General features: G+C 36.4%; 1 protein-coding gene across 6 annotated transcripts in view; it reads left to right on the top strand.

Annotated features, from left to right (window-relative positions):
- LOC114475887 (replication protein A 70 kDa DNA-binding subunit-like) overlaps window positions 1–17,036 on the top strand; it is a 53,083-nt gene that overhangs the window by 29,491 nt on the left and 6,556 nt on the right. For all 6 annotated transcript variants that reach the window (XR_003675514.1, XM_028467067.1, XM_028467072.1 and 3 more), the window contains 4 exons: window positions 566–695; window positions 10,318–10,494; window positions 11,030–11,137; window positions 11,240–11,326. Coding sequence is in view for 5 of the 6 variants with exons in the window: in XM_028467067.1 (XP_028322868.1) it covers window positions 566–695; window positions 10,318–10,494; window positions 11,030–11,137; window positions 11,240–11,326 (502 nt within the window). In the remaining variant the exon portion in view is untranslated. The remainder of the gene's footprint in view (window positions 1–565; window positions 696–10,317; window positions 10,495–11,029; window positions 11,138–11,239; window positions 11,327–17,036) is intronic.

The following is a 17,036-nucleotide window of genomic DNA, read 5'->3' as shown; positions in this document are numbered from 1 at the left end:
TGTTAAACTACCTCATTCCTCAATGCGTTTTAGCTTGGAAGTTGATTGCACTTTTATTTCATAAAACATACTGGGCACTTTTATAGATGTACAGTATGTGGTTACTTTTTTTAATAAATGATTTAGGAATTTAATAGAATCAGACTCTGTTTAGAAGCCAAAGTAAAATGTTTTTGAAAGATTTAATTTGACAGTTTGAAAAACATACCACTTGTATTTGATTTCTTTCATACTTGAATTACAGTTAGTTACCATTAACTTGTTCTCGCAAGTTAAAAAAAATATGCTGGCACAATTGAATGTTTTTTTCATTAAAAAAAACACGATTTTAAAAAATCAGTTTGGACATTTTTTAGATCGATACGATAATCGAGCGGTGAAATATGGCGATATAATCACCAAAACAATGTTTTCTTACACCCTTAGTATTTAACACATATTTTAACATGCATGTAACATATTTCTCTAGCATAATTTTAAAGGACAATTGGGTTTTTGTTTATGGTTTACACTTGTAATTAAACATGTCAAATCACTGTTGTGTATCTTCTTATGCACACCACAGGTATGACAATGAAGGATTTGTGACTCACAGCCAATCGCTAAGTGAAAACCGAGCAGCAGGCAGTGGATTTAGCACAAACTGGAAAACGCTAAGTGACCTCAGAAATGAAGAACTGGGACATGGTGATAAGGTGAAGTATTAAGGATCATACTTTGTGATATACACAAACACATGCCAGCTTACTCAGGTCAAAGGTCAGGTTACCCCTTTACAAGTTTACTATATCTAGTACGCTGCAGCACAAACACAGAAAGACACACTTTTAAACAAACTAGAGCTTTTTTCTATCTCCAACTTACGAATGCCAATGAGTAAGGAAGCACCGACTTTTGTTCATGCTGCGAGGAAGCATCACTGATACAGTTTTTTTTTTTTTACAAAAGCTCAGAGAAGAGAAAAGATTTCTATAACTTGTTTCACTCAGCTTTTTTTTTTTTTAACCGCCAATATTTTACATGCGAATAGTGATGAAAACAGACGGCTTTGTTTGCCTGACCTACCTTTACTGCTACTATTGAGACTCCTCCGCACATGTCAGAGTGAATTATCATTTCTAGCTACTTCATTCAGAGCATCTTATAATATTATGAAATAATGAATAATGTATTTTTTTTAATTATAATATAAAACATATCTGATTATTTTTGTCTTATCCCTTTACTTCCAACTTATTTTATGACCGAAAATTGTATTTTCACCTTAGATTTGTTGTTATTTAATCCTGCTTTTGAGTCACACAGCAGGGGAATCCAAAAATGAAACCTCAAGATGTAAAAAATGGTGAAGAAAAACAAATCTTGTTATATTTGTGTTGCACTTTGTTGGATTTTTGTGGTCTCTGTATGGAAAACCTCGGTTGGAAGCAGGCTGATACGCGAGTCAGAAAATCCTTTTCCCACTCAGGCAGCCTGGCTGCAAATCCAGAGCAGATGATGTAAGCGTGGCAAAGCTATACTACAGCAAGGTTTGATAGCATAAATCTTTTTATGTATTGTAAGGCAGGAATGGTAAACATTGGGGTTTTATTGTCTGTGTCTGTAAATTGAGGAACTAAGACCTGTTTGGTTGTCATTCTGGGACACATGCAATACAGGGTCCACTATGACAAGAATATTGCAGCTGCCGAATTTACTACAAGCTCACTATCACTACAGCTTTGTTTGCAGGCTATGCTAAGCTACATAGAGAGTATGACCCACAGCAAACTTCTGTTCTCTTTTTCATTTGAGACTGTCAACAAGACTTTTACAAAGACGACATTAAAAGTGTGGAAGAACAAAAGGAGAACAGCTAAAATGTCCATTTAGTCCAGTTTTTCACTCTAAAACTTGTAAACATTTCATAGTATTTTTCATGTGTCAGTGACAGAAAAATACACACAAAATGATGGAATAATATACAAAACAACATTAAAAATACACAATGATTCCAAATATACAAAATCAATGAAAAATGCAAAAAAGGACATCAAAAATACACAAATTTACTCTAAAAACACAAAAAATAGCTACAATACAACAACAAAAGTACACATACATGACTCAAGAAACACATAGCAAAAACACTTAAGTAGTCTCAAAGCGCTTTACAATATCAGCTCATTGAGCTGTCGACCACTGGAAGCAACTTAGGGTTCAGTGTCTTGCCCAAGGACACTTTGACACATAGATGGGTATAGACTGGGATCGAACACCCAACCTCTCGATCAGAATACGACTCCTCTACCACAAAACATAAAACAACAACAAAAATACACAGAATTAGAGAAAAATTCACCAAAATGATCGAAGAATACACAAAAAAACACTAAAACACACAAAAACTGATAAAAAAAACATACAAAATTACAAAAAAAATGCACAAAATGACAACAAAAATAGATTTATTGTTGACATGTTGATTATAGTCAACAAATGTGTTTTTAGAGTAAATCAGAAATGAGACAAAAATTACACCTAAAGTACACATGAATGACTCCAAAAACACGAAAGAGAAAAAAACAAAACACAAAATGAATCATAACACGCTAAACAAATGCAAAAATACACAAAATGACCTCAAATCACACAAAGCAGCAACAAAGCTATACTACAGCCAGGTTTGATACCATAAATCATTAATCTGCAATACTCGGTCAACTATGAAAAGATTATTGCAGCTGCTGAATTTACTATAAGCTCACTATCACTACAGCTTTGTCTGCAGGCTATTCTAAGCTACATAGAGTATGACCCACAGCAAACTTCTGTTCTTCTCCTTATTAGAGATTGTCAGCAAGACTTGTCGTGGGGGACAGCTACAATTTCCATTTAGTTTTTCAGTCCGTTTATGTGTCATAGTTAATTATTCTTTCATGTGTCAGTGACAGCTTTTTCCTTCATTATTCGTGATCCGCCAACCGCAGTAATCCCACCTCAAATTTCCCATACTGGCAGTTGTCCTTAAAGATGAAGAGGTGTCGGAATGACTGTCTCTTTGCAACATGTGACCAGTTAAGAAAGTGAGGCGTGACTCGACATCGCTTTGCTCATTGGTATCTGGGTAATGAGCTGCCAGTCAGACACTTTTTATTGTGGTCAGAGTCAGTTATTCTTGATTTCCCCATGCCTTATGGAAATGTGACAAAGCTCTTTATCAGCTAAGTTTTTTATTCTCATGCAGGACAAGGGGACAGTATTATTGTTTCATTAGTTTAAACATTAAATCAGTAATCATTATTCACTATTATAGAGTAGATATTTGTCCAATAACTCGTCCCTGAAATTTTGTCCGATTTTACAGACCAGGGAAACTAAGCGTAGAGCAGCGGTATCAAACTCATTTTAGTTCAGGGGTCAAATACTGAGTAGTTTGAGCCCTGGTTTACACTTTCATGTGTAAATGATACATAAATGATAAAGTATATGAGTTTATCAGTCCCTGCAGGCAGGATCTTCTCCTAAATTTCTCAAATTTGGGGAATTTGGGGAAATTTTGTGGAATAATTTGAAGAAAATATGCAAGATTTGAGATTAAAAATGGCTGCCGTCATGTGATAAAAGAACTAGAAAACAAAGCTCTGGAAATATTGTCCCATTGGTGTGTGAATGGGCGCTTTGGGACTACTTCTGTGTAGTCATATTAGCGCTATATCAAGTCAATTTACCATTGGGGATTTTAATTGTTCTTTTGTATTTGGAGGGGCTGAGATATCTACAATTAGTTGGTAATTTACAAAATGTTTTTTTTCCATCATTTTTACTTTCTCGACCGGGCCGAATTTAATGCTCTCAAGGGCTGGATTTGGCCCCCAGGCCTTGAATTTGACACATGTGGCGTAGAGAATACTAAGGACAATCATGCTATATTATGTTGTTTTCATAAGTTATTGACTAACTGGCAAAATTTTATTGAAATTTTCCTATTCAAACTTACCTTGTAATAATGTATTAATGATACTGACTCAGGGATTATACGGAGGGTTATACTGACCGATTGGTTTATCCTCACTTGCATTTTATTTTTGGAAATGCAGTTCTTCTAGTTGTCCTTTTTTGACTGTTGGTTTAGAAACCATCACTGTTAAAGTCTTGTATCCTGAGGCAGCTTTGTTTTTAGCTTAAGGAATTATTTTTGAAGTCACAGAAAGTTATATTTAAAAATAATTTGGATGATCTCCAAGGTAAAATATTCAAGGTGTTTGACAATAAAGCAATTTGTAATGTAGCAAAGCAACTCTCGGAAAAACAGTTAAAGAAAAATAAAATAAAAATGAACATTCCATTAGCATCTTTGCTACACTATATGACAGCAGCATGTTAGAAACAGTCAGAGCAGATATACAGACATGGATTTGCCGACAGCATTAGAACAAGCACAAATCCACCGTCTGTCCTCCGTTTATTGTCAACCGTGTGGCTTGGTGTGACTTTATGGATTACACTAGTCATGCTTCTTTTGTTTTAGCTGTGAGGGGGAGATATGGAGCTCACATATTAGCAGCACTGCCACACACACACAGAGAGATAGATGTGTGAGAGCTTTCATTCTGAACTGTAGCCTGTTTATAGCAGTGCCATTTCACAGACTTAATTTACTTTAAACCAAATGCAGAGTGTGACATGCCACTCCTTTATTAGAAGTCTATGTAATTTGGTTTATCTTGGACTAGGCCTCGCCTTTATTTCCTGATTTTTAATTAGGTGCTTCTTATGGATATATTGAAGATCAATTTCATTTCTAAGTAAAATTTTTAATTATCTGTTAGGGATGGAGGGAGCATATAGAGCACACCCCTTACTATAAAGGAAATAGCACAGATGGATGTCAGACAGAGTGAAAAAGGAAACCATAAAAAGCGAGGCGATGGCCTTTAAAGCTCAAGTTGATAGGAAAACACATCATAGGATGGTCAAAAGTAAGGCAACAGGAAAAACATTTGAGGAGAAGGAATAAAGATTTAGGAGACAGAAGTCTGGCGATAGTGACAAGAATCGTTTACGAAAAAACCTTTAGGGAAAAAGAGGTTGAAAAAAATGTGGCGTGTTTTCACAACATTTAAACTTATTTTCTTTCTATATCTTCCTCGTTTTTCACGGCCCCTCCATTTGTGTGAAAAACCACCCAACTGTTTCTGTAATTGAAAGGTTTCAAGGAGACTGCCTGTCACAGTCTGAGGCTGCTGCTTTGGTTTGTATGACCTGGTCTTTATTTCATAGCATGGAATAATCTACAGTAATTTAAAGTCTACCTGCTATTCTCTACTTCAGACATGGCAGCTTGGAGGCCACATGTGGCCGTCAGTCTAGTATTGTGTGGCCCCCAAAGAAATGACACGAAAAACAGAAAAATACACCCAAAATGATGGAAAAATCCACAAAAGAACAGCAAAAATACACAAAATGATAAAAAAATATATATACAAAATTTAAAAAAAAAAAATGCACAGAAGGACAAAAAAATCACTCTAAAAACACACAAGATGGCCACAAATCAGCATAGAAAGTACACAAAAATGACTCCAAAAACAAAGAGCAAAAGCACACAAAATTACACTGAAAACAACAACAAAAATGACAGAGAAATACACAAAAAATGACAGAAATATGCACAAAAAATGACAAAAAATACACATAAAACCTCCAAAATCACAGAAAAAAGCACAAAAGGACAACAAAAAGAGATTTTCTCTAAAAACACAGAAGTTGACGACACAAAAATAACAAAACCACACAGACATTCGACAAAACAACACGTAAAGCACACATAAAACTCTCCAAAATATACAAAATGACTCGTAACACAAAACAACAAAAATATAGAAAATTAAAGAAAAATGACAAAAAATACACACAAAATGATGAAAATATAAACGCAATAATGAGGATTTATGGAAAAAACCTACAAAATCACAGAAAAAAAGCACAAAAGGACAACACACAAGTTGACTAAACAAAAATAACAATACGACACAGACATTCGACAAAACAACACCTAAAGTACACACAAATTACTTCAAAACCACAAAAAGACAACAGAAATACACAAAATGACCCAAAAATCACACACAGCAGCAGCAACAACAACAACAACACAAATCACCTTTTTTGGGGCCCCTGCTGTGATAACAGTTGCCCACCTCTGCTTCACATATGCACAGAAGTTCAACTCTGTATGCGTGTGCACGTGTGAGTCTTGACATGAGTGTACAAGTCATTTCTGGTTACTGGAGCAGAGAGAGTGTTGTGGTTGTGTGATGAGCATTGAAGCATTGGATTAGTGTGTGCGGTCAATTTTCACTTGGTCGCTCTCCCATATACAAATCTTAATTGCATTTAGGTGCCAGAAGGTAACCCAGTGATTCAGTATGATACAAAAACTGGTGTGTGTGTGCATGCGTCTGACTCTTCAGGTGAGTCTCTGCTTCTTTATTTTTTATGTTTGTATGCTCACGATTGGTTTGACGTGTAATTTTAGTCATGCTGCTCTTCTGTGTTGATCACACGCATTTAGCCCAAAGGCTTCCCTGTACAAACACAAGCACGGAAAGACACCGGGGAGGAATATTGACAAATCATGAGGAATGAAAAGTGGGTCTTAGTTTTGTCATCTTTGAGAGACTGTCTGAGTTGTCTTCCTTTGATTAACGCAATGCTCTCTCTCTCTAAGCCAGGTGCACATTACTTCCACTTCATTTCACTCGTTGACCTCTCACCCCCTCATCTTTCCTGCAGTCCACTCTGGTCAAGTTTTTGAAATGTGAAGAGGCAGGCACACTGTCGGAATCATGCGAATAGTGAGTGAAGGCGGAGCGGGGCTGTCGCTAGCGGGAGGAATTCTTCCAATTAAAAAAATCCTTCGTACCAAGGGTATGAGAGGGTGTGTGTGTGTGTGTGTGTGTGTGAGTGTGTGTGGTGGAGGCTGACTGGGTGGATGGACAGATTATAAAGTAGTGACTCAGTGTTGGCTTACGGGGGGGGAAAAGTGTCAGAAAGCTTTGAGTCTAACTGACAGTTTCTGTGGAGGTCGTCGGGACACCGGACAGCGTCACGATGGATGCAGAGGACACAACGGCCTTTTCTCAGACACTGTACCAAGCTTTACAACAAGGTTTGGTTGAATAATGAGGGAACAGCTTTGCTCTGTGACTCCGTGTTCTCGTGTGTGTGAATTTTGGCACTCATCCTAGAAAGAGTCTTTGATAGACTCATTTAGGCCAGAATTAGCAATGAGTCTGGCTCGTCGTATTTGTTTTTTTTTTCGAATGCGGTTTAAAACATTTCACTTTAAGTTCTGGCTCTAATTCCAAACATCTTGTTTGAGTTTTGTTCTCTAGATGAAAAGAAGAACTATCCTCGAGTGAGCTGAACCTAAACATGTGTATGTATGTAACTGCGTCCACGTGTGCGGCTCCTTACCAATGAGACAGATATGTGCATTCTTTATATTTATATTTATGGAAATCAAATTCTGTGCTTGTTGTTCATATAATTCCTAAGAATTAGCATATTTTCTCCTTTTTAACAGTGTGAGCTCTGCCGCCTTAGGGGCTAGTGTTTGTTTAAAGCACAGCAACATCGCAGCATTTCAGTTTGATGCATTTCGACTGCATACACTTAAAAGGAAATAAATAACTCTGCAATTTTACCTCCTATGTATCTGTTTGATCAGCATGTAGTAGTGATGCACAATATTATCTGCAAGTTATCGCTATCTGACAAGATCGACTTTAAATTAAGTATCGTACATCAGCCATTCTGCAGATATTCGCTACCGGTCAAAAGTTTTAGAATAATAATATCCAGTTTTTTACTGAAAATTATTCAGTTTATTGCGTAATTGCACTCTGAAATGAAAGCGTAGAACAAATATGCAATTTGAAAAAGAAATCATGGAATCCATGATGCTCATGAGGGTCTGGTACCACAGTGTGTTCCATTTATGCAGACAGAGGGGGTTGGAGGTAAGTAAACAAGAAAAGTTGGAACACCTGTAGGAATTAGTAGCACCAGCATTCATTGCTGATTCATCCTTCATTTCTGCAGAACAGCTTTAAATTGTTAACCCACTTTGTGTTCCCTGAAAAAGGCCTATTTGTAGAATTCTGAAATGTACATTGTTTCACTATTTACCTTTGTACCACTTCAAGCTATTCATTGGACTTGCACGACTTGAATTGCAATAAATAACTAATAAAAATTAGGCTGTTACAAAACTTTTGACCGGTAGTGTACTGTATATATTTGATAAAATAACAGGCGTTGCTTCCTTAATCACCAGACTGCAGGAGTGCTTGTCAATCAACAAAGTACTCAACTATCTGAATACATTTACAGATTTTTAAGCAGTTTAATTTTTTTTTTTTTGACAGAATGCTTGGATCTTGTAATAATGTTGTCTTCACCATTGAACTACAAAGAAAATAGGTGTTTTAAGTAGGATAGGCTGTAAGTATTTTATCTTGTCATGAATAAATGTGAAGTATTTTTCTTATTTCTACAAGAAATTATTACAAATGTTACATAATTTTCAACTTCATCTTGTCTGCATTTCCCAGCATGATAAAGAGTATGCAGAATAATTCTGAATGTTAATTCCACTAAACAAACTAGATAATCTCTGCAATTGCGTGTGAGGGGGAAATATTAGGATTGGTTATCTGCTGCTGTCTAAACTAAACAATGTCTGTGTTTGAAATGGCACACTAACGTACTATACACTACAAACTCAATTAGTATATACTGTCTACTATATACAGTACTATTAGTATGATTAGGATGATAATCTTTCCCACTGAAGTATACTTCCAAGTTTCCCAAGATGCATTTCAAACCCACAACGACAAAAACCTGAATCACACTGAGGTTAAATATCTCTGTTGATTCTCCACCTTTGAAAGTTCTGAAAACATTTTAAGCGAGAAAGTGACCAAGTAGAATATCAACGTGTGGTCATTTGATCCATAAAACTCACGTATACACATTTCATTCCAACATTTCGGAGATTCCAATTTGCCGGCCATTGTGCTACTGACGAAACTTCCGGTTAACTTCAAAAGAAGAGCCCTATTTACAAAAGTGTTAGAAAACCAAGACAAGAAGAGATGCTTTTGTTTTGAAAAGGGATGTTTGGTTTTTAATACCAACAAAATTCACCATCATTGCTGTGTTCGCTTGCAATGCATCCTGGGGCGGTTGAGTATGCTTACTTAAAAATTTTCTCAAATACTCAGTCTTTTCATACTATCTAATGTGAACGCACTACATACTAATTTTGACGTCAAACTTGGTATGAGTAGTTCGGCCATGTTCGAAATGGTATACTATCTCGTCACTCACCTTTTAAACAACATTAGGTTTTAAAGTAAAAATAGAGAATTGTAAATATTATGTGTGTACTAACAGGGCTCACTGGTTGGCAACAGTTTTGTCCACATGTTGCCAAGTTTCACCTAATCTCATTTCATACATTTTTTTTTTTTTCCTTTTTAATCTTCTGCAGGAAATAAAAGTGCAGCTTTTTAGCTTTTGACATCTTTCAGTCTCATGATATTTCAGTTGTGATTTAAAAATGCCAATAACGATTATTCGTGTAAATGCCAAACTGATAATCTTACTATTAGATAACAACAACAAAGCTTTGACACAAAAATCGTTTGCCCTAAGTGCTTGATGTTTGGGTGACATTTCAAAGATAGCTTTCTTGTTGTTTGTTCTGTTTCTCTACTTACTTTTTGTCAATATTTTAATTCATTGAATGAATCATTTATATGCACACAATTAGAAGACAACACATAAATTCATTGATAAACCCTCATATTGTTTTGTGAACATTTCTAATTACCTTTCTCGAGGGGATTCGCCAATGCTCATAAAGGGAGATAATTTATTGATCCACACGGTGCAGTTAAACGGTGTAATTTGTGTATTTGTGCAGATAAATCCAACTCAGTTCATTTCTGTTTTGCAATGTATGTCTTCTAAAGAAAAAACCTTTGCAGAAAAATTTGTGATGTAAAAATTTTCAGAAAGCCCAATACTGCCCCGCAGCTTTGCAATAGGTCACTACCCCACCCCCCCATGTGACCTCACACTTGTCACTGTAACTCAAGTCGCAAAAGTGGCTGCAGGTAAAGGAAGCAGCAGATTAGTCTTAGCCTGTGACTAATTACCACAAAGCTGCGAGGAAAGATGGCAAACATCATAACTTTTAAAAATATTTTTTTCAATCATATAACATTTTTAAAAACTGAGCAATTTGTCTTTGTTTTTTAGGCAGACTATTTCAGCTGTGTGGCGACTGTGGTGTATATCCGCAAGGAGAATTGTTTGTACCAGGCTTGCCCGTCTGCCAACTGTAACAAGAAGGTGACGGACCTCCATAACGGACTGTATCGCTGTGAGAAATGTAACAAGGAGTTCCCCAACTTTAAATACAGATTTATACTCAGTGTAAGTGCAAAGCGCGCCTGTCATTATTGCTTGTTAGATATGTAGATATGTAACAATGACCAAAAATGTAACAAGAACCAAATTGTTATTGAAAAAAATGTAATAAAACCAGAAATGTAATAATTGGTCAATAATGTAACAAGATGCTGAGCCCAAAACGTAATAACTGTTTGATATATTTACACACACATACACATATTTATGCATGCACATTTGTGTATGATACTACTCTCTACATAAGCCCTTTAATCCATAAATCCTTGACTCATTCTATGATGTAGTACAACTATTACACAATTAGCGGAAAAATGTTCTGCCTGCCCTATAGTACTTTTGTTACATTATTGACCAGTTATTACATGTTGGGTTTTAATACAGTTTTTTATTTATTTTTAATAACAATTTGGGTTTTGTTACATTTCGGGTCATTTTCACATATCGGGATCGAACGTGGCTGTCAAACATGTAGCGAATAAAAGGATTTGTCCTCAATTTTTCTTACATTGCCTCCCCATCATCTGGGTCTGACTCTCAGGCAAACTTAGCCGACTTCGGGGATAACCAGTGGGTGACGTGCTTCCAGGAGACGGCCGAGATCCTGTTGGGTCAAAGCGCAGAAACCCTGGGACGGATCAGAGAAACAGTGAGACACACACTTTTGTACACAGTTTAAAAAACTGCACTTTAAACAGGACTTTACCTGCTTGTAATTAAATGTCCATGTTTTGTGTGTCCGTGTGTTTAGGATGAAGATGCATTCAACGAGGTTTTCCACAAAGTCAAATTCTCAACTCACGTTTTTAAGAACAGAGTCAAGCTGGAGACTTACAACGTAAGTCCATTCCTTTGTTTATTTAATTTCATTTTTTTACAATTCAAGACTTTAAGTGTAAGTACACCCCCAGGTTTTTGCTGACCTGCTACTTCGGGGATATTCAAAAAATACCTTGATTATGGTCGTTGCTCCTAGTGTAGTTAAAACACGCCCAGTCACAGCAGCCCCGCCCCCACAATGCTTTACAGTTCCGCATGGAGCTGTCAATCATTTCTGACTAAGGGCTGTGAGAGGAGGAAATCTACTCACATATTTTATAGGAGGGGCGGAGCCAACAGTGACGGTTAGTGACGTCACTGATCTAATCTCAGCCCATAACAAAATTCTATTGCAATAGCCGCCGTTCAACCCATAGAGGGCAGTTACTCTGACATTTTGCAACTAAAAACGCTGAATTTAAATACGTAAACTAAGGGATCAATAACCTACATTACTTTATACGTAAACATATACTGTATGTATTCAGCAAAATAAATGTGGATTTAGGGTGAACTTACACTTTAAGATTGCCATGAATACTTTTCTCTTGTAACAGCATTCTGACTCAAAGCTCTATGAATGTTTATCACATTTGCCCAATACTCAGGAAATACTCTGTAAAAATTGTTTTTATAACCAGAAGCGCGAATAAGTCGCCTTGACATAAAAAAACAGTAAAAGATCTCATTTACAGTCAACCAAAATAAATGAGAGCCAGTTATTCTGAGCAGATCTGTAGTGTGTGTGCTCGACTGTGTGTGGTGTGTAGGAAGGTTCTCACATGAGCGAGAAATCACATTTTAAACCCAGGGATCGTTTATGAAAATTGGACTGCTGTGCATTTGGCAACATACTGCCACACATGAATACAGCATCACTGTGTTATTGTCATGTTGTTCGCTGACACATAAAGTTCACTGCAGACAATAAAACACAATAAATCAGAATCAGGAAGGATGAGAATGCTTTTGGGAGTTAAAAACAGATTTGCTGCTCAGCCGCGGCCGTGTAGGGTGAGGATGTATTTGAGGTGTTTTTGATGCTTTCTGAACACTCAGTGTGGCATTCTGATTAAAACAAGCAAAATCTTAAAGACTGTTTGCGATACTCGCAGTTTGGTGTCAAGCACCCCCTTGTGTAAATGCATGATACAGTGCCATGTGTTTTTGCTTGCCAGCCATGAATATGTAAAATCATTATCTCATGTGATCTTCAGCTGCAGTGCGGCCCTAAGCATGAAAAACCACTGAAAAAACAAGTTGCATACATGCAATATAGTCACGTAAGTGTCACACAATCGGTTTTTGGAAACATTTCAATTAGCATCAGCATGATGAGAAGGGCTGTTGCGCCGTCAGTGCACTTTGAATAAACAAATGCAGCTGTAGAGTCATTTCCCTTAATTAGCCTTTTCTCTGTCTAATCCTAATTATCTGGATTATTCAGAGGCTAATTTGTTACATGGAGTCGAGTGGAGTGATTGAGATGCTGGGTGAGCTTTGAAAGGCTTGTATCCTCCTGACCTCCAGGAAAACTGACCAAGCTGTGCCATTGTTCCAATTATTCCCCGAGAATGCTGGAACATGTCTTAACACAGATATCATGCAGTCCAATTACTGTCATGGACTCTATAGACATAACTGTAGATAGTAGAGGCGTGCATTGCCATGAATACTAAATAATATGATATACATCGCGATATCCGTAATTGTAATTCAACTATCAATATCAAAAACAAGTGGTATGTTTAACAAACTGTCAATTTTTATTAACAAAAGATTCTGATTCTGTTAATTTCTTAATAAAAAGTAACCACACGCATTTTAATTGTGATCACAATTTTTGTTGCCATGATTAAATTAATCTGATCGTTGGGAATATTTACATTTAAAATACAAACTCTGCACTCTGCTATAATGTATTTGTTTTGTTAGACTTTAGTTGATACATTTTAAATTGTTGGATTCATTTTTTAAAAATGATTTAAAAATGTAGTTTATTTTATTTAAAGCTTCATTTTGCACTGTAAACTGTACACATATTGTTTGATTAAAAGTAGTGTAACAAAAACAGATAATTTTTCCTAACGTGATAAATAATTGTTATTATATTTGTGGCTACAATATTGATCAAACTAATCGTGATTATCATTTTGGCAATAATTGTGCAGCCCTAACTACAGTATACATATATTAGCACAATTAAATGTTTTTTTGTTAAAAAAAGACATGATCAATTTGGACATTTTTTTGTATTGAAACAATCCTGCTGTGAAATAATGCGATATATTGCTGATGCTGAATCGATTATTTCTTACACCCATAGTAGATAGTGATTGCATCTAATTTCACATTCTATATCTACTTTAATCAGCTCTCTAACATAAAGGGTACAAATAGACAATTGCTCATGGTTTTTTATCTTTCAGTTTGTTTTCATGTTTGTTTTTTCAGATGTGTCAGTTCTGGGATGTTTTCATAGAACTCTTTGTTCAGGCCCACGCTTCCTTCAATCCTTAGGGATTTAGTCAACTGAAAATAGAGAACGATCAAAATAAAATCTAATGACTAAAGGGCTGCATAAGAGTCAATCATGTGACACCTAAATATCCTATATAAGATTTCAAAGTATTTACATTTTTATTTCCATTATAATATTAATGCAAATCTTGCCCGATGATGCCCATTTCATGAAATATCATGCGGTGAAATCTGTATACATAATTGACCCATAAATGTAATTGTAATGAATGTAATTATATTACACAGTTATTGATACTGTCATAGATACCAACCAATTTATCCACGTTGTATACACCCTAAGCACTAACTATGCATACTAAGGACAAAAACAAAGCAGATGGATGTGTGATGCGGGTATTGAAAGGTGGCATGTGGAATTATATTCACATTGCAGATGGGATTAAGGAGCTTGAGTTGCCAGGTGTCGTCTTCTCTCAGCACTTTTGTCTCGCTGCAGAGCCTCATCACCTCCTCCTCAGCTCAGTGGTGATGTCACGTCTGTTTCTGAAGGGTTTGATGGGCCAGCAGCTCGCCCTAATCAGCTGTTCCTATTCGGAGCCATCGCTGAACATGTCTTCAGATGTCTGAACCTTCTTTTAAATCATGAGTAGAGTAGGGGAGAACGGGGTTGGTTGTCACACTCGTTATAACTCACCCAATAGAGGGCGCTGTCACAAATAATTGGTAGTGAAATGCTCAGAATTTAGAGCTGAGTTAATCAATTTGAGGGGTGTCAAACTCATTTTAGTTCAGGGGCCAAATACGGTCTCGTTTGATCTCAAGTGGGCCGCAGATTTTAAGTGGGGGTAAGAAGAATACTTTAACATTATTGTGCTCTAGTTGTCAATATCAGTTTTTGCAGGATCTTCACTTCAGAAATTCTTGATTTTTGTGTATTTTAGTGGAATTATTTGTGAGAAATTGCAAGATTGCATAGATTTTTTTTTCATAATTTGTGATTAAAAATGACTGCATTCATGTGATATAAGCATGGGAAAACTTCCAGCCCATAACAATGTTGTGGAGTTTCATTGAATTAGTTCATTTCTGATATCTACAACTGAATTATTAGGTAATTTAAACAATAATACATTTTTTCTCTGTAATTTTTACTGTCGTCTGTGGACCAAATTGAATGCTTTAAATGGCCGGATTTGGCCCCCGGGCCTTGAGTTTGACACTTGATCTATATAGTCGTTGCTGGACTGTGATGCTTGACTTTTAAGTGTTATTTTAAGTTTCGTTATTAAAAAGTATAAAGGGAAAGCTATGGTTTTGTTTTTAATGTTTGCTAGCCAGCTAATTACTGGATGGTTGCTGGCCAAAAATTCCAGTTGGGGTTGGATGGCACATTCCCAACCTTCGTATGTTCACAGCAGAACGTCTGTAGTAAAAACACTTCAATGCATCTAGCTACAGGACTCCACATCCCACAATGCACCAAAGTGTTTATAGTAAGTTTCCAAGCTTATGATGACTGGAAATGATAAAAAAAAAAAAAAAAAAAAACTATAGAAATAAATCTATTTGGGAGCTACTAAATCCGTTTTTCAACCTTGGGGTCAGGACCCCATGTGGGGTCGCCTGAAATTTCTGAAAAACGTAAAGATTTTTGAAGACTTTTTGAAATTAGTAAATAAAACGCAACATTAAACAACTGTATTCCTATACTTTCACTTTATGAAATTTATCACAGGTATACAGAAGAACTCAAATGCAACGCAGGAAGGAGTAGACAGATACTGAAATATCTAAATAAGATTGAATAAACGGGCCCCGCACAAAACCAGGAAGACAACTGAAATATTCCCCACTCGGATTTGTTATTTAATAAAGAACTCAGATTCTACACTTAATAATCAAAAACAGGAACTCTCAATTCCCCACTTTAATAATCAAAAACAGGAACGCTCAATACCCCACTTTAATAATCACACTCAGGAACTCTCAATACTTTCTAGGAGTTTGAAGTCTCTCTTAACGGGTTGACCATCTAGCAAGAGACTGACAGAACAGAGGGAGTAGAGGTAACCTCCTCCAACTTGACGAGGGAATGAGGGGCAGCTGTGGAGAGCAGGAAAACTGGGCAGGCAGGAAAACATGGACAGGAACAGGCAAAATCAAGGAACAGGGAGTGAATAAGGAGGTAAACCATAACTAACTAAGCAGACTCATGACAAAATATAAATCAAGTTAAAATAAAAAGCAGTTAAAAAAAGAAGAAAAAAATTAATATCGTGATCAAAAACTAATTCTGGAAAAAATAATGTCCTTGGGGTTATTTTTGATATCATAATGGGGTCACATACTAAATACTGTTTCTTTCCACTTATTTACAAAATAGGACTCTTCAAAATGTGTCATTCCATTATTATACTCTATCGTTGTTTTTATATAGTTTTTTAAGCAAAACTTTACAGTTGGGACAAAGGGGGTGCTTGAGTCAAAAAAGTTTGAGAATCACTGATCTATGAGACCTATGAATTCATCTGATGAAAAACTGGCTAGCCTTCATCATGATAGCTGTTAGTTTTCACCCTAGGGTCTCAGATCACGGTTATAGAAAGTTACAGACAGCAAACCGGCAGGTTACAAATGAGCTGCAACAACGACAGACCGACGCCAACCTGTTACCTGCGTCCCTCAGGGTTTCATATAAACAACAAATCACTAACTATGTACATATGCACTGTGGCAGACGCTGCCCAGCAACGTGCCATGAGTTACAAACTCACACACCTCCACCCTCACACATACAGAGACACACCTCCGAGTGACACAATATCCACACATTCTAACACACACGCACACGCACACACACACACACACACACACACACACACCACACACACTCACGATCACAACAACTTCCACTTTTTTTTTTCCCACTCAAAGCCCATTCCCACACCTACGACCTTAAAATTACACCCAACTGACCTTAAAAATTACACCCAACCACCAAGGCTGGGGTCAGTAATAATTGTAATTGTGTAATTTATTAATAATTACAATTATGGCATCATTTTAACTGTAATTGTTATTTTAAAAGTCAGTTGCTGTCGTAATCATAATGAAATTGTAGTTGAGTTTAGATACTTGACTTTGTAATTGTAATTGCCATGAAAATTCTAATTTAACGCTAACCTGGGGAACCATGTTACAGTTCTATGTACAGTTCTACACATATGTAGTTAACAGTTTCATGC

The sequence above is a fragment of the Gouania willdenowi genome, chromosome 14 (genome assembly GCF_900634775.1).
Source record: "Gouania willdenowi chromosome 14, fGouWil2.1, whole genome shotgun sequence".
NCBI lineage: Eukaryota > Metazoa > Chordata > Actinopteri > Blenniiformes > Gobiesocidae > Gouania > Gouania willdenowi.
This window is presented reverse-complemented; position numbering and strand designations above follow the sequence as displayed.